Below are 21,376 nucleotides of genomic sequence, written 5' to 3'. Positions count from 1 at the left end.
TGCTTGCCGGTCTTTCCTCCAGTAACAAAATGACATGAGGACCTCGCTGCTGACCGTGGGAGAGGAATGTAGGGTCTGTTCAGCTGCCAGGCACGGCCAGTTTTGGCGCCAGTTAGTTACCGTTTTTGGAAGACCAACACCGTGAACCGGCATTCCTCGTCGTCGTTTCGCATGTTTTTCAGCTCTCTGCATGTCCTAAAATCTAACACACTATGAAAAAAAAAACACCCTTGGTGTCCTTCCATTTATTTGAATGATTTTCTGTGCGCAATTTACCAAAGGAATGCTGTTTCCGGCCCGGCATGAAACTCTGTCTTTCAGACTCTTTCTGCCTCTCTAGCTGAGGTCCAAGCATGAGAGGCTCTATCAAGACCATGATCAATACATTTTCATCCATTATCCAAGGTTTTTGAGCCTTGAAATCTTTGGTAAGACCTACCGGCAACTCCGATTGAGGCAGTCAAGGTTGTCAAATTGCCTTGAAAGTCGGTGTCTATTTACCTATACATTCTTTGATATATGTATATTGCTCCAGGAGATGTACATTTGACATTCTTTCCATCTCAGAGATACGCATGTGCTTTGGAAGTCTCGACTACAGCAGGAACAGCTTGAACTTTTATTATTGCTCTAATTCATGCTGGATATGTTCCTAGATCATCTTTGTCTAACATGCTGATGTATTATAATGTACTGGATGATTTCCAAGCTATTCTAGCGGCTATGGATGTTCAGAAACACGCAAAACGACTACGAGAAAAGTCTGTTCATGTTGATTTTTAAAAAACGGCAACTAACTGGGCACCAAAAACTGGCCGTGCCTGGCAGCCGAACAGACCCGTAGGCTCTTAAGAATGCGTCTTACACGCGGCTTCCACCCTAACATCCATGTCTTCTGATCGTGCTGCCCAGGACAATGAGAATGACAGCCATTCATTGGCATCCGGTGCCTCTGAGGGCGAACCTCGTTCGGGGACTCCTGATATCTCCCAAGATCATGTTCCAGAGGTCGAGAATTTAACGTCTTATTCCCGCCGTCGAAGGCGCAAGTCGAGGCGCAGGACAATGGGCATGGAGCGCCCTGAGTATATTGTCAGAGGTGTGTCCATTCTTATCTTCCACGGCTGCCCGTCTTATGAAGAGGCTAGGGAATGATCCATTTGACTACGAACAGAAATTCCCAGAGGATAAGCAATACGAGGAGCTGGGGCCGACAGCCAGGGTGTGGAGAACATACCTTGAAGAATGTGCTCCATTTGATAGCGAGATGGTGGAAGGGTGGAGAGACGGTCTAGATGTTCTCCTCGTCTTTGTGAGTACAATTTCCCTGGAATTGAAAATCCTTTCATTGACAGGAGAAAAGGCTGGTCTTTTCTCAGCGGTTGTTACAACATTTGTCGCTCAAACATCACAGAGCCTTCAAGTCGATTACGGCGAGGTCACTACTTTGCTTTTAATTGAGCTCATCAATGTCCAACGCTCGGCATCGAACGGTTCCCTCGTAAACGATGTCCCTCGCTCAGACCTCGCTTTTCGTCCCTCAACGTCCGACTCGTGGGTCAATGGCTTGTGGTTCACCAGTCTATCACTGAGTCTCACTACTGCACTGTTCGCTGTCTTGACAAAACAGTGGATCCACCAGTACATGTCCGTGCCTTCAGGAACACCACGGGACAGATGCCGTGTGCGTCAATTCCGGTACATGGGTCTCCAGCAATGGCGTGTGCCCTTCATTATCGGACTCCTTCCAGTCCTGATGAGCGCATCGCTAGCTGTATTCCTTGTGGGATTGGTACTTTTTATCGTCCCCTTGCGGGTGTCTATTGCCAGTGTCGTTGGAGCAATCACGTTTATATCATTTTCGGCCTACATTGTCACCAACTTCCTTCCAATCTTATACCCTTCATGCCCCTACAAGACTCCGTTGTCACAATACATATTCCCTCTCTACACATATATCTTGCACAATGGCGTTTTCAACTGGCTGACCTCTCCAATCTCCAAACTTTGGGCGGGGCCACCCCATAAGTCAACCTCCTCCTCTTCCTCTTCTTCTCCTGATGATGATGATGCCCCTGTGGTTCACACGTTGAGGGGTGCTGAACGTGCGGCTGTGGATGCTAGTGCCGATGAAACAGATTTGCAAGCACTTTCTTGGCTCATTCATATGTCATCGAACCCCAGCGTGGAGAGGATTGTGATAGAGTCGACGAGCGCTTTGCCGCTCAAGTTCGTGCGTTCTCTCCAGTGCCGTATAGCCGATATCAGTGGCGCATGTTATAGAACCCTCGAAACCTTTGTCTACCAACCCGATATCTCCATGCATGAAAGTCAAGTGGATCGTCTTCTTCGAGCCCATCTCCGCTTCACGGACTGGCCCTTTTTTTTTGAACAACGACTACCTGCCAAGGGATGCTTCTCCCCTGTCATTTATGCAGAGCTTTTGTCTCTTCACACGTACTGTGAAACGGAGATCAGAGAACTGATCATATCAAACTTGAAAGCCGTACCCGATGACCCTACCGCTCTTCACTTACAGCCCATAGTATGGGCATATCTTCTTCAGAAGCTCCGAACACCTAATCCTGATAACCTCGAAGTGATGCAGATATTATTCACAACGATACCGCGGTTCTATTGGAGTGCTGATTTTACTCCTCCTACTCAATTCATTGGGTGTGGTGGTATAAGAATCCTTTACGGAGATACCGTCGTGGCTACCCTTGGGACAGCGATTCAAGAGTCTTTATACCCATATGTTGCTAGAGTCATATTTCGATATGGCAGACATTATCAACGCATCATGTTTCCCCTGATTCCTGCCTATTTCTCGGTATTTCCCTCTCAGGGTTTGCGACTCCATCTTCTCTTGAGCATGGCTGACTCACCCTCTATACGAAGCATGCCCATCTCCACCTTTCCTTTCTACGACAATTTGTTTCTCAGGATAATGCAAGGCATTAGTGACTTCCTAGGCGTGACATCACCTCCATCGTATGACGGCGACATACCTACCGTCCCCTTAGACAATAATCGTTACGCTGTCCTAAACATGCTATACACGCTCATCTCGTCCGTTAAATTTGATGATACTTTAACTTTCCCCGAACGAAGCCGTGCTTTGTTACTGTTCTTTCGTGTTCTAAATTCCACGTCACCTCGCCCACCATTCCTTGCCAAAGACTGGTGCACACCAGAGTTGGCCACTATATTTGTGCGAAACGCTTTGGAGGACACTTCACAGCAATATTCTAATACCTATGAACTGGGTACTTATTTCCTCCGGTCCACCTCCTTCACCGACAAGACTGCGGCTTATTTTGTATCAAGTCTCTTTGAACACTTACGCACACACGACTCCAGTCTTGCTCTCTTTAGATTTTTGTACTTGATCGTCTCCGGACTGGCATCCGAAGATTCGGATATTCATATACGACAGCAATCACTGGAATACTTGTATGAGCCCGACAATCTGTTCACTTCTTGCACTACCCTCATCCAGTCGTATGATTCCTGTACTCTTCGTCGTCTTGCTCTCCTCCGTCCCAAGGACCCGGCCTGGTCCGGCTGTCTACAGCGATTGCAAGACTTTGAATTCCCGGAAGGGACATGGGTTGAGCCCGACGATATACCTGGTGTCGTGGCCGATTTCAAAGCGTTTATCGAGGGTGGGTGTGTGGGTGCATTTGGAAAGGATGACGATGACAAGGCGTCTTCCAATCCTGTGCAATCAGCTCAAGGAGATGAGAATTCTCAGCACCATCCTCGGTCAACGGTGTGGCATAAGTTCCGGCGCTTCATTGCAGGAGAACCTCAGGCTAGTCGTGAGATAGAATTATCGATTAGTAGAGTGTAGTCTTTGTATGAAAGGATTCCCTGACAATTTCATACTAAATAACACCTCAAAGAGCGTGCACAGCGCATTGAGACGGATGTAAGTAGGGGCACTAAACAGCTACGCGGAATGCGCACGTTCCCAAGAAAGTGGCCTGTGAATTTTGATCTTTGACACTGTCGGTTCTATAAAGGAGGACATCGATGTGGGATTTCGATGATTTATCAAGAATTGAATAAGGCGAACGGGTTGACAATGAAGGTTACTCGCGTTACGGAATGGAATTTCTTAGCGGTCATCGATAGCTAAGATACTGTATATACGTCTAAATAGAGTTTTAGCAAGGTAATTGTAGATTATGGAACGCAGAATACACACATAACAATCTAATGAAAGCAAGACTACGATTCCTTGTCATAGGGTGGAAGGCCCCATTTCTCGGGAATGAAATCCTCGATGGATCCGAGAGTGACATCTGCCTTTTCGTCTCCAGTATATTCCACACCCAGAAGATTACTATCCGGTACCCACACCACTGGACACAGTCAGTATCGATATTTAGTAGAAAGAGTGTATGGACGTACCGTTCATTCCCGCTCGCTTCCCAGCTTGCACACCGGCGAACCCATCTTCGAACACTAGACCTTTCTGCCTCTCCGATATTTGGTCTACCGAAGCCAGCCCTGGTTCACCTACATCCCTGCCTAACAGCTCTCTAGCCGCGACCAAGAAAATGTCCGGTGCCGGCTTTCCTTTCATAGAGTTTCCTCCCCACTTCTCATCATCAACGCATACGATGTTCCCTTCGAAACACTCAAATACGTCACCTAGATGGCTCGTCTTTTTCTCATACCTCAGCCGCCCGGAGCTAGTCCCTACAGCGATGGGAATCCTATGCTTTCGAAGGTGCTCTACGAGCTTACGCACACCGGGAAGAAGGGGGACAGAGGGTAAGAGTTTGTCTATGAGGATGTTCTTTTGTTCGATGTAGGAATCGACGGATAGTGAGATTGAGGGAAAGAAAGAGAGAAGGTGCTCAGCCAATGCTCTCTCGGCTATTCAATAATTGTTAGATTTGATAGTAAAAGATTGAGCTAGACGCACGTTTGCCCATGCACCCTGCTTTGATGTTCCAGGTCATCTCTTTGCCATGCTGCGCCAGGATCTGATCTATTGGTGTAATGTAAGTCCAACATGCGATGTAAGGAGCTCATCGAACGCACTGGTCACTTCCATATGAATCCTTTCTGTATCAATCAGCAATCCTGCAAACAAACGGGTGAGGTTTTGGCATATTTTTATCAAGGGATACTTGCCATCCATATCAAAAATCACATATTCCACTATGGTGGCCACCATTTCTGCGGACTTGGAAGTGGGAAGCAAGAATATCGATGCAACTGCCAACGAGGCTGCAGTGTCAATGTCCTTGATTCCGAGTCCGATGGACAAGGCATTTGGAGATACATGCTCGATATACGCGCAACAATCACCCCGACATATAACTTTTGATAGCATTATCGCAGCCTAGAGCCAGAGCACAACAAAAAGACATAGTGAGGGGGAGAACGGAGTCGGTGGCCGTCATCTGGTCCTTTGGTCATGGTCGACTCGGTCCAGCACTGCCACCACGTGAATCCTAATTGCACTTAGGACCTGACAGCAAGGATGACAGTCACTGACGTCTACAATTCACGAACTAACACGCGACATGGCACGACTCCACAAATCACCACCACTAACGATGATGACGGTAACGACGGCATCTATGATGACACGGCTACCATCGCATCTTCGCGTTTCGCTACCTCGCCGTTGGGTACGTGACGCGACATCATTATGCTGGCCCACCGCCGCCAGCCCGTATGTTGCAAGGTCACAGAAGGCAATGTTGCAATACTGCCTGAATTAACCATGACGACCGATACTGGCAGGCCTCGTCACTGGTGATCCTTGAGGACTTCTTTTTCAAACCGCCTATGGTCTCCGAGTTCTGCTTTTTCGAACTTTGCCGCCAGACCAACTCTTTCGAATAATGTGGCTCACCCAATGAATATTCAGCTACTGAACGCTCGTTTCACCATTATTGCGGAAGAGCGATCATCCGGGCGGGATTCGGAAATGCTCCGACAGAGAAAAAAAAAACATGACTCAACGGAAAAAGAGGGTTCTCGCACAAATACCACCATGTCTACGAAAACTGGCTCCATAAATGCAAGGTGTGTGTCGTGCCTATTTGATCCTAATATTCCTAACCAGCACTGCAGCGTCAATCAAGTAGGGCAAGAAACATTTGAACTCGAAGATATTCGTCCTACGCCTTCTACATCCCAGTCGAATTTTGTACAGGACAATACTGAACATTCTGATGAAGCACCTCTCAACGCGACTTCTTTGCCGCCTATGGTTGGTATCCACCCTTATCGCATCCAAGCATCATCTCACCATTCAACAGGATCGCGGTTTCGATGCTTGGGCCTACATGATCAGCGCCTGGATCGTCGAACTCCTCGTCTGGTCTTATCCCTTTTCCTATGGTGTTTTCCTCAATTACTACTCACACGAGTTCAAAGACTCGTCGTCTACGCTCCTTGCGCTTGTGGGGTCTCTTTCAACGGGACTGATATACCTCTCATCGATAGTGATTCTTCCTGTAATCGCACGGTATCCGGCACGGAAGAAGCAGATGATGTATGCTGGCTTGGCGTTGAGTGTCGCGGGACTGATCGGGGCTGCATTTTCGAACACTCCGGAAATGCTTGTTCTCACTCAGGGCGTCATGTATTCGATTGGTGGAAGTAAGTCATCAAGCAGGGTTGTAAAGGACCGTGCCTGATCTCGCTCAGGTTTCCTTTACTTTCCCGTCATGACATGCCTCTTTGAGTGGTTCTCGGACAAGAAAGGATTGGTAAGTCTCTTTGGTCTTAAAGCAGGATAGAGAACTAAAACAAAATCTGTGCAGGCAAATGGACTTATCTTTTCTGGCACTGGTATGCTGATGCCTTTGACCTACCTTGCACTAGCTAATATGCATATAATCCAGGTGTTGGTGGTGTCGTCATGCCAATTATCACTGAAGCACTGCTCAATAAGTACGGACGCAAGGTAACAATGCTAGCCTTGGCGACCAGCTTTGCTCTCCTCGTGCTCCCCGCGTTCCCATACATCAAACCTCGTGTCCCGGCATCTCATATCGTCCATCAAAGGCCGATAGACACTCAGTTCCTCAAGTGCCACCCTTTCTGGGTCCTGTTCGTTGCAAACTTGGTTCAAGGACTGGGAACATTCTTGCCTACGTTGTATCTACCAAGTAGGTCTACTTTATACTTCTAGGCAAGTTGTTTCTCATATTCTCCTAGCCTTTGCGACGGATCTAGGACTGAACAATGCGACCTCAGTTGGAACCTGGTCCTTATCCCTAATGAACGGTATGCGCAATACTACAAGATCTACTGCATCAGACTAAAGTCACTCTGCAGGTGCCTCTGCTCCCGGTCTGATCTTCATAGGTTACCTCTCCGACCGATTTGACTTGCGCATATCAATCTTCATCTCCGCCCTCGGCTCATCTCTCGCTGTCCTCTTCATCTGGGGCTTCACCACCCACATCGCGCCATTACTCGTCTTTGCCTGCATCTACGGTTTCCTGGCCCCTAGCTGGTCGGCAATGTGGCCCCGTTTCATATCAACGGTAGCAGGCGACGACCCCCACCAGGCATCTATCATGATGGGCATCTTCATGGCTGGACGAGGAGTGGGGAACGCTCTTTCGACGCCTATCTCGTCCGGGTTGTTGCACCCTTGGGCGTTCACGGGGAAATCGATATTCCCCTACAGCTTGGAGGGTTATGTAGGCATCTATTCGTTCGTGTGGGGTATTGGCATTGACCTTGCTGTTTTAGGGTCCTCTCATTCTGTTCACGGGTATCACGCTGCTTGTGAGCACACTTGGAATCAGCTATCGCAAGCCGGACCGTACTACTACAAATATTGCCGAGAGGATGCCGAGGAGGTTCAGGCGCGCGTCGATATCGCCGCCGTGATTGTTAGTAGAGTCAAATCAAAAGTACGGGACTGGCAATGTTGCCACTAGATGCCTCACAACCACTGTACTGTAATATCGGACATTTCGTTTAATAATTTATATCCTACATTTCATATCCTTTTACACATGCGCATGTTTAGGCGTTAGCCGTGTAAAAGCTGTAGATATCGCGCAAGCGGTCGAAGCTCTCTTCCGTCCTAGCCCCAGCGACTTGTGCGACGGTGCCTTGATTTGATCACCGTTCTTCTCTTCCTTATTTAATAAAATGGGTTGTCATGAGAAGAAAAAACGGCGTCCTGTCATTGTCGTTGCATTATTCTTAATTATTTTCTGCAATCGCGTGATGATTTGCAGTCAATAATGTTGAATACACCAATAATGCTTCACAGGAATGGTTCGACTATTTTTTGTATCAAGAAACATGGGTACTTCCGCTTCCCTGCCAACCCCTCTGCTGTACGTGGCCTGCTCGTTCTGACAATTTACTACCATCGATAGCGTTATTAACAGCGAAAACCCCAATTTTTTTTCGTTCTGGTGCGGGGAGCATAATTTTAGTAGTTCCTGTCTATTGATTCGGACCCCATATCATGACAGTGTGCCACAAGCGAACGGCGCGTTCGTCATGTCTGGAGCGGAGCGAACAGAAAGTCCTGGTGCGGCGGCTCAACCGGAACGTCGGTCCTGAGTACGTTCAAAACATCCGAGTATCGATTTCCTAGTCGAGCGTGCTGTCCATATCGTTTGTGTCTCAAGGCTGTCATAATCTCCATCTGCCGTTCCTGCTGCTGCTGCCGAACATTTAATGACTTGCATACCAAGCCTACGAGAGAATGGAATCCAAATAAGAAAATGGACGAGCACGGAACCCTCCGTGGACAGCCACCAGTAGACGATGAACGCCTTCTTTCGTGATACACGACTTTTTGACGTGGACCAAGTTCGCAAGGCTGAAGATTCGCGGGACTGGCACTTGTTCCTGGCAAATGAAACGAACTGACTGCGGAGCAGACGCGGAGGGTAGATCGGCGAACCAGTTGTGCCTACTAACACCCACTTTAATCCACTATAGGTCTCGGAGGTGATGGAAACCGACTGTGCACACAGAAATAGCAAACAAGAATGCCTAGAAGTGCCAGCTCTGCAGAAATACATTGATACACGCTGTGATTATCATTATTCAGGCTTGGCGCATCCCTGGTCGATGTAAACAGTCTGAGAAGAAAAGTGAACCAATGAGTGACGGTGAATGTAGGCTTTACTAGGAACTACACACCGGTCACCTCGACCTCAAGAAGGCTTTGCCTGCTCAGACGCGAAAGGCTCTTCCGAATGACGTCTTCTAACGTCCGCATCATCGATATCGCACCCTCCCCACCCTCTCTGAGTTGTATTCGTACCAAAACTTTCCTTAGTTCCCTCATTTGCGACCGAGTAAGTGCCTTATCCAGCTCCGCCCACTGAGAAGACTCGGCGAAGAAATGAGAGGATACATCACTCTCTTCAACATCCGCATCATAAAAGTGCACTCCAACATTGATGACAAGTTCCTCTAGCTGATACGATCCGTCCGAAACGCTGAGCGTATCAGTCCACCATCGGAATAACGGCTGATGAACAGGACTGTCTGATATTGACAATAATAGAGACTGGAGATGACGCAGGTTGAGACTCGGGAGGCCATCTGTAATTGATGAGCATTCGGGGTAAGCATTGTTATATCAATAGGTGACGTGCCTGGCCGACTTATCATCCGCATCGCTCCAACGTCCAGCCTCTCTAATGAATCTTTAGTCGCGTCTAAGATGCTCCCAATACTCTCCAGGTCATCCGTGCTCGCGGGCCTTACAACGAGCGTCTTCAGTCCACGTAATGACCTCGAGTCCACGAGCATTTCCGCCACGTCCGACCCATAGGAATGATATGCCAACTCAAGCGTGTCGAGTTCGTTCGGAATTATCAATGACGAAGGCGATGAAGATGACGAATCGCATTGAAACTGATGTAAACTGAAATGCTTCAACCGGGAGAAGCTCCGTATGAGGTTATAGAATCCATCTCTGTCTTCGAACCTCAGAACGTTGAGGAATAAGGTATCCAACGGCTTCGAAGATAGTGCTGTTTGTACCAGTTTCAGTACCAAGGCATCGACGTTGACAATGGATAACTCTCGCAGATTGACGAGAGCATCGAGAATGCCGTGAAACTCCGTTGGGTCCCATTGTTCCTTGCCGCGACTGCCTAAACCGATCAATCTCAGTTTTCTAACGTATCGCAAGATGGATGGTGGTGGCGATGAGAAGAGCGGACGGCACTTCTTCAACGAAGAGGCGGACAATGGCGGTGCTAGAACCAGCTGTCGAAAGAGGTGCGTGCGTGCACGGTGGAGAAAGACGCGGCCCGCGAGGGCACTGGCTCGGAGAGTGTGTATGTCTGCCTGAAGTTCATCGATGATAAGGTCGATTAACTCTTGAGGGAGTTCTGGTAAGCAGTCTTAATACAATCAGTCAGATTGAAACCATAGAGACAACAAAGAAAAAGCGCACTAGACGGTCCCTGCCCTATCCAGAATCTCGACATTAGACGGTTCATGGTTGCCCGGAAGGAATAGTATAGAATTGGTCCATTCGATTCCTTTGGGTCTTAAATGGACATCAAGTAGAAAAGAATGGAGATCACGAGCCGGCTCAAGAATAGCTGCGAACGGGAACCTGACAACCACCTGCCATGTTTCTTGATCTCAAAAGAAGGGTCCTAGGGAAAGCCGCCAGGGTGATATTGAAATGATGCCGTAACGATGGAAAATAGGAGTGTCTCGGGAGGTGGAGGATGCTTTTGACCGGGACGCTTCGTCTAAGCTAGCCATTCGGAAGCCTCTGTCAACCAACAAACAATAAGAAAACCTCCAAGGACGGGACCGAAGGAAGTATTCGGAGCAAGATCGATGGAGATGTCGGTGCATTAAATCCATCACCATAAATGATGCTGTCGACACGGAGCAACCTTGGGCTATGCTCGCCCCCAGCGCCCCCGAGACCACGCACTTTAAGGCAAACGCAGCAACCAGATCCAATCCTCGCCCATTTCCACTTCCTTCTCTCTACAGTGTCCTGTTATCGCGCCCAAAACACGATCCCAGGCTACGTGAATGCTCTTCTTCCGTGTTTCGGAAATGAGCCACCATGTGCGCATGTCATATTCCAATTTCGTCTCCCTCACAAGTCGACATTGAAAGCTTATTCACCCCCGCGTATCCGGACCACTCGTAGGATAGCGAGGGCACATGGTTCCGGGAGTTTTTGCACGCCGTACTGGCTTTAATCACTAACTGTCGACGTCGTCGATCAGATTTACCGGCTGCGACCCCAAATAATAAAATTTCTCCGCCAATGAAGAGGTCAGAGCCATCTCACTGAGCTTGATCAGGGTCCTTGTGATCACGATTCCTCCACCACTCGCTCTCGTTCTTTCAATAGTTCGAAACTCTCGACGAAGACTGCATCGCATGCTCGAAGGTTCTCGCGCGAACGTAGAAGACCATCGCATCATCAATGATGGTGAATTGTGGCTTCGTCACACTCCCAGCGCATGCTAGCCATCGTCACCAAACGTCCACCAACGATTGGGACCAGCAATGAACAACCACGTACCACCACTGCACTGGTCAATCAAAGTCGAGGCGCCCATTCTTTCGTTCTCCCTATAACTGGCGGGTGATCGGTTAACACTGCTGCTCCCACCAAGCGAAAACACTCACATAGAAGCAGAAGAAGCAGCAACAGTGGCACCCTTTCATCCCAAGCGAACCCTCGTCGTCTTTCTGTTCCGCAAACGTTTACAAATAAGGTTCAGCGACACCTGGTTCACACGTTAATCCGGAAGAGCATCCTTCATAGACGTTGTATATTCCACATGACGGCAATATACTAGAAATGGGCACCTGCATTAGCTTGATCAAATGGGCTATAGAAGTTCGCTACCGGCGTTGACGTTGCGCATTGCAGACAATTCACAGCACACGTTATTCAATGATTCGAAATACGTTGACACAGCCCATCCGCCAAAAGCGATCTAGAAATGCTTGTTATTTTCACCAACAAACGGTACGTCTAATACACTCACGCTTGTTGGCTGATCAAAGCTTTCACACGCTTGATGAAAGACGACCATGCTCCTGGACCACTGTAATGACGGGCTTCCTCATGTCAGCGCAACTGTTGACACAGAGCACTAGCTGTTTTGCTGCTGCTTTCGGCTGGACGTCAACATCCAACTAGCATTCGTCGTCCGCCACATCTGTCAATGAAGGGCTGAATTCTTGCATGACATCGACGCTAGGTGAACCACGCCTTCTTGTATGCTTTGACGTACACGGTTTTCGAGGCGTATAAATTCTTGACCGCGGAAAAAGCGCAAGATGGCTTGTCTGACTGACATTTGAGGGACGACTTGTGAATTTTCCGGTCTGGACATCGTCGTTGTTGAATGATGATGGCGAAGTAGGGAAAAAGGCCTAAGCTTCCTTTGTTAGTGTCCATCCACGATCCTGAGGCTGCGTGTTCCCAAAGACTGGGCACTTCTTCGTAGATCGGTAACGCGGTTTCCTGCCTCATTGCGTCAAGTTGTATGAGATTAACCAATAGAGAGTACGTACTCGTCCGCTTGGAGACGGACGAGGCGCCGAGCATTATATCGTCATCCGGTAGTGAAGATACAGGCTGATAGCAGTGACCAGATTATGGGTGACCATCTAGAAACTGCACCGAGGAGCTCCGCTGAGCCGCCGCTTCGTCTAGAGAACTCGAGACACGAGGGGCAAGCTGGACGGGACGTGCGCTTTGGCATATAGTTAGAGCGTCGGGTTAGGCTGCAGCATGTGCTCAGCATCAACTCATCTGCACACGATTCCATCAGCGCCGACTGCGACAGTTCATCATGCCGTACCTGTGGGCAAAACTCGCGTTCACTCCGCTAAGCACCCAGTTCCTCTCGCCTTCATCACAGATCGTTGGGCCGGACTTCGAGGGCCTTCCCTGTCGATTGATGAAGGCGCATTTTCAAGTGCAGCAGTCACAGAAGGCCTGACTATATGCGCCTGAGAAACGTCGGTTAGACAGATCGAGAGTCGACTGAAGGTCGGTGGCGCTTGGAATTCGATATATTTGCGAGTATGGGGGTGATCATGCAGCCGTCGGATTCGTCTCCGAGGTTTGCTCTGCTTCGGCCGCTTTCATCTTCTTGCGGGTGGTATACCATAAACGTTAAGTTTTGTAGTGTCCTTGGTTGGTGCTATCTGAGTTCCCTTCTTCTCTCGATATATACATCATACAAAGAATTAATCCAGACCAACCTCGTTCCAATTGCCTACTTTTCCATTCATCCGGCCCAATATGTGCAGGTAGGAGAGACGTTCGTGTTGATATTACGAGTGATCTCGGTATCGTGAACAATGTATGACCTTCCTGAAAAAAATTGAGGTAGAGATTGTTGTACAAACCGACACTCCGTACCGGGATGTCGTGCAGCGCTACGGCTCCACGCCCCCTTTCAGAAGGAGGAAATACATGAAATCCCATGCGCTGTGTGTCGATGTACCCATTATTGTGTTCAACGCGTCCAAGTTGGGCGTTGGCATTGAAAAGGGATGCTTACGTCATCGCAATCACATGCAAATTGTCGCACTTGCTACCAACGACACTGAGTTACCCCAGGATTTTCATCTGCTCTGCTGTCGCCGTCACTGACAACGAGCTCCTCTTTCGCTGCCGCCGCCGCTGAAGTCTGCTTGGAAATGTCATGGATATTCACGCTCTACTTAAGACCAACTGCGATAAACTCCTGGAACAGTATCACGCTAACTTGCGCGATGTCCGCGCTCTGCAGGAGACGTTGATCAACGACATACTGCCTTCTGTGTCCGACGAGCTCCACCTTGGCGATTTAGAAACTAGTTGGGCGAAGGAATGGCTAAACGATACCTGTCAGTCGAATTGATTCCGCCCATTTAAACGATAAAATGCTGATTTGACACCCAGTTTCTATCTTCCATCTATTCAGGGTGAGTATACTAAACACTTTCCAGAACAAGTACACCCGGAACTTACAACCTAGTAGAGAACAGATCCTCTAGGAAGACCTATCATCATACTCAAATTCGCCCCATTCAACTACTGCTTGGACGAGTACAAAGGAGTCGTCTACCGTACTCTAGAGTGTCTTCGATGTCACCTGCAAGAAGTCAACAGAAACGAGGTAGAAGGGCGTCCTGCTCTGCAGTACGTCTTGCTTCTCGACCTCAAGGGTCTATCTATGCAAAGCATCGTGGGTATTTCGAATCTGTCGTGACACAAGGTTTGACAACCCATGTATAGAGTTTTGACCTTGTTTCTTGGCTGTTATCCGACGTCATACCACGGTTCCCGGGAATGCTGTCAGCAGGTACCGCAACCGAAACGTTCTTTCGACTCGGTGATTAACATCGTTTATAGTTTTCATGATAAACTTCTCATGGACTCACTCGGGCATCTGGAGCGTAGCAAAGTTAGTAGCTAGCAAATAAAGTTCACACTTTCGATGCGACTCAACTGACAACCTATGTAGGCGTCTTCTCCCGGCCAATGCACTCTCTCGAGTCTTTTTCCCTAAGCAGGAAGAGCTTATCAGCTACTTCACACCTTCAGCTTTACCACAAGGCATTTATATGGCTAATATATTTCCCGTACACGAGTTGACTATTTTGATAGATTATGGCGGGGTCTTGGAGCCTTTGTCAACTATCTGTGATCCCTCACAAGGAAGACAAATATCCCCTTCGCCTCAGTCATTCTCTACCGCGGAAACCACTGATTTATCTCCTATACCCGAGTCATCGCCCCTTTCTCCGACGTCTATGATTAACCCATTCTTTGGTTATCCAGTCTCTGTGACGGGGAGATCTGCATCCTTGTACCGTGGGCGCCGCCGTAAGCGAGATCTAGCAAAGACTTTGATGTTGCTGTTATGGCTCCGATGGCGACGGCAAATCATGGCTTGTTTTTGGCTGGGGATATTCGCGTTAGCGGTGAGGTTATGGTCTCGCCGATGGCTATTGCGTTCCCCCAAGGGTCTCGTTCTATTGCAGGCATTCTCATGTAGTTAGTAACCGTCATAATCTATCTTGGCACGCCAAAAACCCATTCATCCTGCCATCATCTAATTTCGTCTCTTTATTCCGTATGACTCCGCAACGAAACTTGGGCAATCAACGTCGGGCAAACAATTAGAAAGTTATATTCGTAAGACCTCATTCCCCGACCCTGAGTATTGAGTGGTACGTACAACTTGTATCGTCAGATCCGTAGACTACAAAAAAGCGCAATGCATGATACCGCGTGGGTGGTGCCGGATGGGCGTTTACAAGAAATACTCCGGAGGCTAGGGTGTTACAAAAATAAAATCAATTTCTGAAACAACAGACAGACATGAGGATGGATTCACGTACTTTACCTCCTGCATTCTGAGCTGCCTGCTGACTCGGTCCGTCTCTTTCGTTCTCGGGTGCGGCTTTGAACACGTTAAAATACATGGATCCTCCCGGTCCAACTTCCAATATACTTGCCGAGTTCCCATATCGGTAGCAGTAATTGGGGGCGGACCATACCGTCGACAGATGCTTATCGAACAGAAAGGAATAGCCCTCCATACATAGCTGGTGGGCACGGAGGATATGCGACATGTTGTTGATCTCGAGAAACTTATGGACAACGCCGGATCCAAATGTGTATCCAGCCCCTCTAACGGCCCTTGATTGAGGAATTGAGTCAGAAACGGAAGCATGTTACGCACCTTGGAGAGATTGCGAAATCCTCTTTCTCAGGATCGGGATCTGACCAGACGAGGTCGGCCATAGGACCCTCATGGGGTATCTCTATTGCGAAGCGTCAGTGAACGGATTAGGTGCCGAAGGCCAGCCGCGCACCTCGAAAGCGGTCATAGACTTTGATTTGATCTATTGAATGTATAGAGGGTGACAGACCTGGAAAAATAGAATTAGCCCATCGTGTCCATGTGCAGAGCATAATGAATGATGGGAGTTTCTCACCGCCGTGTACACAGAATATTCGGTCGTCAATGACCACCGACAGAGTCAGGAAGTCGAACATGTCGGTGAAGTATGTCCAGACGTGTGAATTACCATACTTCCGGAGGCATTCAGCGTAGAACCCGTACGTCTGGGACGGCTGTGAGAAGGGCGCTTAGGAAAGTCAACGAGGCCACCGACTTGAGTGACAGCGCGTGATTCATGGTTTCCTCTTATTAACTGGACTCGATCGGGGTACCGTAGCTTCAAGCACGTCAATAGAGAGATTGTTTCGACGCTGAACAGCCCTCGGTCGACGTAATCACCTAGAAAAGACGTGAACGGCGAGGTGGGGCAGTATGCGATGCAAAATGCACCAAGGAAGAGGTAGTTCGTGTTGGGCGCATATCCACCTATCCGGAATATTTCTACAAGATCATAGAACTGACTTGCATAACCGATCAAAGGTCGCAATTAGGAAAAGATAATGCACAGTGACTCACCCGTGGATATCCCCCACTACAGTTACGGGTTCATTGACATGTACTACATTGGATTCCCACATCAGGACCTCCTTCGTTTTCTCACATATTTCTCTCAGCAGTGCCTCGTGCAGGGGCTGTTTTCGCAGCAGCTGTTCTATGCACGCATCCAGGTCAAAGGGTGCCATGAAATGAAAATGTGCATCTTCTCTCCAAATGCGGTAGACAGTGGATGACTGCAGTGTTTGTTCCTGCTTGCCATCAGCCTCTCCCTTCTCTAGAAATTTGCGAGTCATGATGCTGAAGCGATAAGGTTGGTGGAGAAATGGGTGAGAGATGGAAAAAGGGATTAAGAGGAAGTATAATAAAAGGAACGTAGGTGGGCCAGACGAGAAGGTGCAGAATCTTGATGAAAATAACATGTTAAGGCAAGGAGCATATCGGCCACGTGCTTATACCCAATCGCGACAATATCAGCAAAATTCAAATTCAACTTCTCGGATACCCCACCAACACTAACACTGGCAACCTCTGATAATCCGTATATTCTGTAATTGCGTGGATAATTCAAGATGGTCAAAATTGAATACGTTCTCTTTGACATGGATGGTGAGTCTCCTACCCATCGCTCTCCGTTTTCCCTCGAGCTGCAATTCCCAAGGCAGGCCTAATGATTGACTCTGAGAAGATCTACACCGATGTTACCAGTACGCTTCTTGGAAAGGGATTTCAGCAAGGCCAAACTGACACGAGCGCGGTTCAGATGCCATCTTAGCGCCCTACGGCTGCGAGATGACCTGGGATATCAAAGCTGGATGTATGGGTAAACGTACGTGTTCCTCCCAATAAGTATCTAGTTCTCATCTAACCTCACCTTCAGCCGAAAGGGCAGCTGCTGAACATCTCTTATCACATTTTCCCGGCATCTCACTCACACTCGAATCGTACCTCACACAACGGAACACCCTACAAGACGCTATGTGGCCTACAGTTCCCCTCCTTCCCGGTGTTCGCAAGCTTGTTTTGCACCTCAAGAAACACAAGATACCTATGGCCGTCGCCACGGGATCGAGACGGAGGAACTACGAACTCAAGACGGGTCACCTACAAGAGATATTTAGGTGCTTCGATGGCCGCGTAGTATGCGCGGACGATGAAAGATGGGTCATGAAAGGGAAGCCTGAGCCTGATATCTTTTTGGTTGCTGCCAGGGAGATGCTCCACCGAAATGTAGGTGAAGCGAGGAGCGAGATTTCCGAAACGCACGAGGCAGAACGTCGCAAAGGACTCGTGTTTGAAGACGGGCTGCCCGGGATGCAAGCTGGGAAGCGGGCCGGGATGAATGGTACGACGCCTTGCTTTACTTTCGCTTGTTGTGCTGACGAATACTCTAAGTGATATGGATACCTGATGCCAATCTCTTGGATGTGGAATATGTCGGCGAGGAGAAGGCCGACGCAATGCTCAAATCGATAGAAGATTTCGTTCCGGAAGAATGGGGATTACCTCCTTACGACACCGAAGCGTAAACCTTGTACTTAACGCGCTAAATGAATCCCGAGAATATACAGCCAAGATAGTAATGAACCCAAATCCCAAAAGTACACATACAGCCATGTAATCCACACCACCACCTCAAGCTGATACGCCCTGTGCTTTGATATCGTCGCCCGATCTCGCAGCCAACAGGCTTCTTGCATCCCTCTGCGCGGTCTTGAAAGTCGGGTCAGCGTTATCATTCGAGGGAGCCCTCTCGCGTTCAGTCCCAGTAGGCGCCTGATCATTGGACCAATTTTTCGACCACTCGACGGGCGCCGTCCTCTTCGTAACCGTGCCATTTGGGTCAAGTGTGCGCTTCTCTTTCGTCTCTTGATCGTTAGTCGACTGCGAGCCATTCTCCTCGGTGGTAGAGTTGGACTGAGATCCGGCAGAGCTATAATCAGGTGCACGAAGCTGGCGTGAAGAAATGGAAGAGACGGGTGGATACACCGAGTTATCGGAACTATGGTCTCGGGTACGGTGCTGAAGTGTTGTAGCGCCCTTCTGAACGGCGCTATCGCCAGTTGAGGATGCCCCTGGATGAATCTGTGATCCTGGAGTGCCCTTGTTTTCCTGCCCAGAGGTCGTCGAGTTCCACCCGCTTTTTATCTTCTCAACCGTTTTTTCCAATAGCTCTTCCCCAGGCTCCTCTCTCCTGTGCGCGCGCGCACTTGGACTCGCCTTCTGTTCTACCCTGCCCTCGTCCCTATCAATCATCGACCTGCGTATCTTCTCAATCCGGCTGTGTGAGAGCGTCTCAAGTGCACGGGCTTGCATCACCATGGGTATGGAGCGGGCTTTCTTGGTGCCCGGCGGGGAAGAGTCCGTATATAGAGTAGGAGCCACTGTGTGTTTCGAGGCAGGATTGCTTGCGACGTGGCTGTTAGGCGAGTTGTTTGTACTGGGTGCTGGAAGCGATGTAGAATCCAAAGGTGCAGCATACGCCACGACGAGCATGAGAAAGGCGAGTATGGCGAAATACATCTTGCTGAGGAAGGGCGATTAGGAGGTAGATATGTATTGTGGTTGAGGAATAAAAGCGCCTAGAACGAGATGAGGGCTAGGAACGGCGAGACGGACTAGAACCTGAACAATGTTGGGGGTAGAAGGATAAGAGGCGCGCTCTCTTTGGCTGGCTGTATATATGCGCGTTCGGATCACGTGCTCGTGCAGCCAAATATGCATCGTCGTCATCGTTCAGGACCAAAACTGCCAGGGTTTTGCAGCGAATAGCGCTGGGTGAGAATGCTTTTCGGCAAAGTATTTAACGTGACAATGGTTGCACCCCCCATGTGAGGTTCATCCTCACATGTAAATAACTGTGAGTTTCCCATGACATCATCGCGCGCAGCGCGGAAAGTTTTTTTGTTTTTAACACGTAAATAACATGTTAAAAACGTATGATTTTCCTGTTATTTCGCTACGCGGTCAGAAATGACCATATATGTATGAATACAAGGTAAATCAAAGGTAAATCGAAATTTATCATGGTGCACGACAACAAGCACACCACCTAGAAGTAGTCATCTTAGTGACCGATGATGCTTGGAGCCTTGGAAGAGGCCGTTCCGTAGGCTCATCCCACCGGAGTTTCTCACAGAATTTCACACCACTGCTGGGACCCTTCGATGTTTTTAACGTTACATACATGTCATTTTCATGTGATTTACTAGGTATGTTATTAACATCAGGCATTCTCACCCAGCGCTAGCAGCGAAGCCTGTATTTTGCGCAATTCTGGCTTTCCTCATTGATCCAAGTTCGGCGTCTGGGGTGCACCGAGCATTCGCGTACCACGATCGTCGATTCGTCCGAAAGTCAGGCGACTACCCTTACTGTTTGGAGCGTACGCAAGCTTCCTCACTTGCGTTTGTATTATTCACTGTAGTCTCCAGACGAGCAGCGTAGAAGTATTGAGCAAAGGGGAACCCAAACCCTGGGTGAATTATCACGCGTCTTCGTCGAGTATTCCAAACGTAAAAAATCTAGATCGACCCTAAAGCGTACGCGTGTCTCAGATAACTTGTTATTATCTTGCCTTCTCATTATTCGCTGGCAACGGACGCGACTTGCTCCATGGTTCCGGACCTGACCGTCGGTAATACGCCCAAGGAAAACACGTCGTTTCCAAGTCACTTGCGTAGAGACTAGCGCATAGAAGCCGGTCATTGTGCGTTTGAGGTGCAAGACGATAAAAATGTGTCGGGTTCCTGAGTAGTCGAGAGTACCCCTTTACGACGCCGATGACTACAGCCGCTCTGAGTGAGCTCACTTCCGCCAACACAGCCACTTCCGTTATCCTTATAGAGGTGTACTTGTAATACTGATTCTTGCCGTCTTGCAGTCCGCAACAACGACCATGGCCAGGATCATCAACCGCGAGTTCATCCCCTACCCAAGCCTCCGTATTCGTGCCATATGTGTTCACTGTACGCGATACTTTGCTATCTGTCCCTGCGATGTTAATGGGTTAAACGCCGATCCCTGTCATGATTTCAGGCTCGTCTTCACCGACGGTGCCTGCTCCAACAATGGCCGGCCCAATGCGACCTCAGGTATGGGCATTGCCATGGGAGCTGCGTCAGAGTATCGATGGAGTATCCCAATTGACGATTCCATCGATTGGGGCAAGTCCAGGACGAGTCAACGAGCAGAGCTGCTGGCCGCCATTCATGGCCTGAGGAATATCAACGAGGTGGAGAGGAATAATGTTGAAAACATTAGAAAGCATGCCAGTACTGCCTACAAGACTCACCTCAACGTCAACTCCCTGGGGATGTATGTATTCGTTCCCAAATACATCGTCGTCACGGACTCCCGCTACGTAGTTGATGGTATGACGAAATGGCTGCCAGAGTGGAAGGTGCGTGATTGAATATCGTTGATCGAGACCACTAAACACGAGCCATCTAGAGAAACTCGTGGCAAACTTCCCAAGGGGTGGAGCCTACAAACATTGATCTTTTCGCCGAGTTGGATGATCTTGTTATGCACTATGAGATGATGGGAATTCAAGTGGGGTTCTGGAAGATCGGACGAGAGGATAATTACGAAGCAGATTCGCTCGCGAAATCTGCAGCGCGCGCTGCACGACTTCCTATCTCCCGCTAGTCAGGATTTTGGAAATAGTATGACTTATGAATCTTGTGATACATAATTAGTTCTGAGCTCCGCTACCTGAACCAATGACAGGGCCACCTTGCCTTTAAGCGTGCACTGATTCGGCTGTGACGGCAATATTCGACGTCTCAATGCAAGGACCTACAAATCACGGAAAGCTGATACTCCTACCCCCTTCCCTGACGTGCTCAGTACCATGATTGTGGCGACTAGTTCCGGGCGGCTAAGGTACGAGGAAATGACAGGCCACCTAGGTAACGTATTTGAGGGTTTCAGAGGGAACATTGTATGCCCAT

At 48.8% G+C, this 21,376-nt stretch overlaps 10 protein-coding genes across 10 annotated transcripts; 5 read left to right on the top strand and 5 right to left on the bottom strand.

Moving 5' to 3' along the window:
- Nucleotides 1-1,135: 1,135 nt before the first annotated feature.
- EV420DRAFT_1272617 (uncharacterized protein) lies at nucleotides 1,136-1,804 on the top strand (the record flags this gene model as incomplete). Its single annotated transcript, XM_060467706.1, has 2 exons — nucleotides 1,136-1,312; nucleotides 1,364-1,804. Coding segments are annotated over 2 exons (618 nt in total), but the record flags the coding sequence as incomplete, so codon positions are not given.
- A 2,099-nt stretch (nucleotides 1,805-3,903) lies between these two features.
- On the bottom strand, nucleotides 3,904-5,265 carry EV420DRAFT_1765601 (HAD-like domain-containing protein). The gene is made up of 6 exons (XM_060480834.1): nucleotides 5,152-5,265; nucleotides 5,059-5,100; nucleotides 4,940-5,005; nucleotides 4,420-4,890; nucleotides 4,214-4,370; nucleotides 3,904-4,160 (listed from the first exon to the last, which is right to left on the bottom strand). Exons 1-5 carry the CDS (start codon nucleotides 5,192-5,194, stop codon nucleotides 4,237-4,239), a joined length of 756 nt encoding a protein of 251 aa, XP_060329084.1. The 5' UTR covers nucleotides 5,195-5,265; the 3' UTR covers nucleotides 3,904-4,160; nucleotides 4,214-4,236.
- A 225-nt stretch (nucleotides 5,266-5,490) lies between these two features.
- EV420DRAFT_1554384 (MFS general substrate transporter) lies at nucleotides 5,491-7,996 on the top strand. The gene is made up of 9 exons (XM_060473608.1): nucleotides 5,491-6,054; nucleotides 6,103-6,241; nucleotides 6,291-6,633; nucleotides 6,682-6,743; nucleotides 6,798-6,825; nucleotides 6,879-7,145; nucleotides 7,195-7,263; nucleotides 7,315-7,685; nucleotides 7,738-7,996. The coding sequence occupies exons 1-9, from the start codon at nucleotides 5,885-5,887 to the stop codon at nucleotides 7,876-7,878; spliced, it is 1,590 nt and encodes a 529-aa protein (XP_060329083.1). The 5' UTR covers nucleotides 5,491-5,884; the 3' UTR covers nucleotides 7,879-7,996.
- Nucleotides 7,997-9,148: 1,152 nt separating this feature from the next.
- Nucleotides 9,149-10,472, bottom strand: EV420DRAFT_1644792 (uncharacterized protein; the record flags this gene model as incomplete). The annotated part of the gene is made up of 3 exons (XM_060477691.1): nucleotides 9,149-9,564; nucleotides 9,627-10,361; nucleotides 10,427-10,472. The coding sequence occupies 3 exons, from the start codon at nucleotides 10,470-10,472 to the stop codon at nucleotides 9,149-9,151; spliced, it is 1,197 nt and encodes a 398-aa protein (XP_060329082.1).
- Nucleotides 10,473-13,060: 2,588 nt separating this feature from the next.
- Nucleotides 13,061-13,527, bottom strand: EV420DRAFT_577909 (uncharacterized protein). Its single transcript, XM_060482655.1, has one exon. The coding sequence runs from the start codon at nucleotides 13,454-13,456 to the stop codon at nucleotides 13,142-13,144; it is 315 nt and encodes a 104-aa protein (XP_060329081.1). The 5' UTR covers nucleotides 13,457-13,527; the 3' UTR covers nucleotides 13,061-13,141.
- A 30-nt stretch (nucleotides 13,528-13,557) lies between these two features.
- On the top strand, nucleotides 13,558-15,200 carry EV420DRAFT_1554378 (CRAL-TRIO domain-containing protein). Its single transcript, XM_060473607.1, has 6 exons — nucleotides 13,558-13,860; nucleotides 13,916-13,967; nucleotides 13,997-14,201; nucleotides 14,252-14,318; nucleotides 14,369-14,420; nucleotides 14,481-15,200. Exons 1-6 carry the CDS (start codon nucleotides 13,677-13,679, stop codon nucleotides 15,016-15,018), a joined length of 1,098 nt encoding a protein of 365 aa, XP_060329080.1. The 5' UTR covers nucleotides 13,558-13,676; the 3' UTR covers nucleotides 15,019-15,200.
- A 72-nt stretch (nucleotides 15,201-15,272) lies between these two features.
- EV420DRAFT_1621397 (Metallo-dependent phosphatase-like protein) lies at nucleotides 15,273-16,609 on the bottom strand (the record flags this gene model as incomplete). Its single annotated transcript, XM_060475690.1, has 8 exons — nucleotides 15,273-15,293; nucleotides 15,361-15,652; nucleotides 15,705-15,786; nucleotides 15,838-15,894; nucleotides 15,961-16,090; nucleotides 16,141-16,265; nucleotides 16,317-16,387; nucleotides 16,443-16,609. 8 exons carry the CDS (start codon nucleotides 16,607-16,609, stop codon nucleotides 15,273-15,275), a joined length of 945 nt encoding a protein of 314 aa, XP_060329079.1.
- A 243-nt stretch (nucleotides 16,610-16,852) lies between these two features.
- Nucleotides 16,853-18,003, top strand: EV420DRAFT_577698 (HAD-like domain-containing protein). The gene is made up of 5 exons (XM_060482654.1): nucleotides 16,853-17,030; nucleotides 17,087-17,128; nucleotides 17,185-17,250; nucleotides 17,302-17,766; nucleotides 17,817-18,003. Exons 1-5 carry the CDS (start codon nucleotides 16,994-16,996, stop codon nucleotides 17,948-17,950), a joined length of 744 nt encoding a protein of 247 aa, XP_060329078.1. The 5' UTR covers nucleotides 16,853-16,993; the 3' UTR covers nucleotides 17,951-18,003.
- A 53-nt stretch (nucleotides 18,004-18,056) lies between these two features.
- Nucleotides 18,057-18,944, bottom strand: EV420DRAFT_1481402 (uncharacterized protein; the record flags this gene model as incomplete). Its single annotated transcript, XM_060469764.1, has 1 exon — nucleotides 18,057-18,944. The coding sequence occupies one exon, from the start codon at nucleotides 18,942-18,944 to the stop codon at nucleotides 18,057-18,059; it is 888 nt and encodes a 295-aa protein (XP_060329077.1).
- An 884-nt stretch (nucleotides 18,945-19,828) lies between these two features.
- Nucleotides 19,829-21,089, top strand: EV420DRAFT_1554364 (ribonuclease H-like domain-containing protein). The gene is made up of 3 exons (XM_060473606.1): nucleotides 19,829-20,269; nucleotides 20,305-20,823; nucleotides 20,874-21,089. Exons 1-3 carry the CDS (start codon nucleotides 20,204-20,206, stop codon nucleotides 21,069-21,071), a joined length of 783 nt encoding a protein of 260 aa, XP_060329076.1. The 5' UTR covers nucleotides 19,829-20,203; the 3' UTR covers nucleotides 21,072-21,089.
- Nucleotides 21,090-21,376: the final 287 nt, after the last annotated feature.

The sequence above is a fragment of the Desarmillaria tabescens genome (genome assembly GCF_030435595.1).
Source record: "Desarmillaria tabescens strain CCBAS 213 chromosome Unknown EV420scaffold_25, whole genome shotgun sequence".
Lineage (NCBI taxonomy): Eukaryota > Fungi > Basidiomycota > Agaricomycetes > Agaricales > Physalacriaceae > Desarmillaria > Desarmillaria tabescens.
This window is presented reverse-complemented; position numbering and strand designations above follow the sequence as displayed.

Excerpts from the sequence above, each read along its gene's own strand:
- EV420DRAFT_1765601 (XM_060480834.1), bottom strand. The coding sequence starts at position 5,194 with ATGGTGGCCACCATAGTGGAATATGTGATTTTTGATATGGATG. Across the intron at positions 4,891-4,939 it reads AGCAGGGTGCATGGGCAAAC|CCGAGAGAGCATTGGCTGAG; the intron begins GTGCGTCTAGCT and ends ATTATTGAATAG. Across the intron at positions 4,371-4,419 it reads GAAGCGAGCGGGAATGAACG|TGGTGTGGGTACCGGATAGT; the intron begins GTACGTCCATAC and ends GACTGTGTCCAG.
- EV420DRAFT_1554384 (XM_060473608.1), top strand. The coding sequence starts at position 5,885 with ATGAATATTCAGCTACTGAACGCTCGTTTCACCATTATTGCGGAAGAG. Across the intron at positions 6,055-6,102 it reads ACTGGCTCCATAAATGCAAG|CGTCAATCAAGTAGGGCAAG; the intron begins GTGTGTGTCGTG and ends CCAGCACTGCAG. Across the intron at positions 6,744-6,797 it reads TCTCGGACAAGAAAGGATTG|GCAAATGGACTTATCTTTTC; the intron begins GTAAGTCTCTTT and ends AAATCTGTGCAG.
- EV420DRAFT_577909 (XM_060482655.1), bottom strand. The coding sequence starts at position 13,456 with ATGGGATTTCATGTATTTCCTCCTTCTGAAAGGGGGCGTGGAGCCGTA.
- EV420DRAFT_1554378 (XM_060473607.1), top strand. The coding sequence starts at position 13,677 with ATGGATATTCACGCTCTACTTAAGACCAACTGCGATAAACTCCTGGAA. Across the intron at positions 13,968-13,996 it reads CTAAACACTTTCCAGAACAA|AACAGATCCTCTAGGAAGAC; the intron begins GTACACCCGGAA and ends AACCTAGTAGAG. Across the intron at positions 14,319-14,368 it reads CCCGGGAATGCTGTCAGCAG|TTTTCATGATAAACTTCTCA; the intron begins GTACCGCAACCG and ends CATCGTTTATAG.
- EV420DRAFT_577698 (XM_060482654.1), top strand. The coding sequence starts at position 16,994 with ATGGTCAAAATTGAATACGTTCTCTTTGACATGGATG. Across the intron at positions 17,251-17,301 it reads AGCTGGATGTATGGGTAAAC|CCGAAAGGGCAGCTGCTGAA; the intron begins GTACGTGTTCCT and ends CCTCACCTTCAG. Across the intron at positions 17,767-17,816 it reads GAAGCGGGCCGGGATGAATG|TGATATGGATACCTGATGCC; the intron begins GTACGACGCCTT and ends GAATACTCTAAG.
- EV420DRAFT_1554364 (XM_060473606.1), top strand. The coding sequence starts at position 20,204 with ATGACTACAGCCGCTCTGAGTGAGCTCACTTCCGCCAACACAGCCACT. Across the intron at positions 20,270-20,304 it reads CTTCCGTTATCCTTATAGAG|TCCGCAACAACGACCATGGC; the intron begins GTGTACTTGTAA and ends GCCGTCTTGCAG. Across the intron at positions 20,824-20,873 it reads AATGGCTGCCAGAGTGGAAG|AGAAACTCGTGGCAAACTTC; the intron begins GTGCGTGATTGA and ends CGAGCCATCTAG.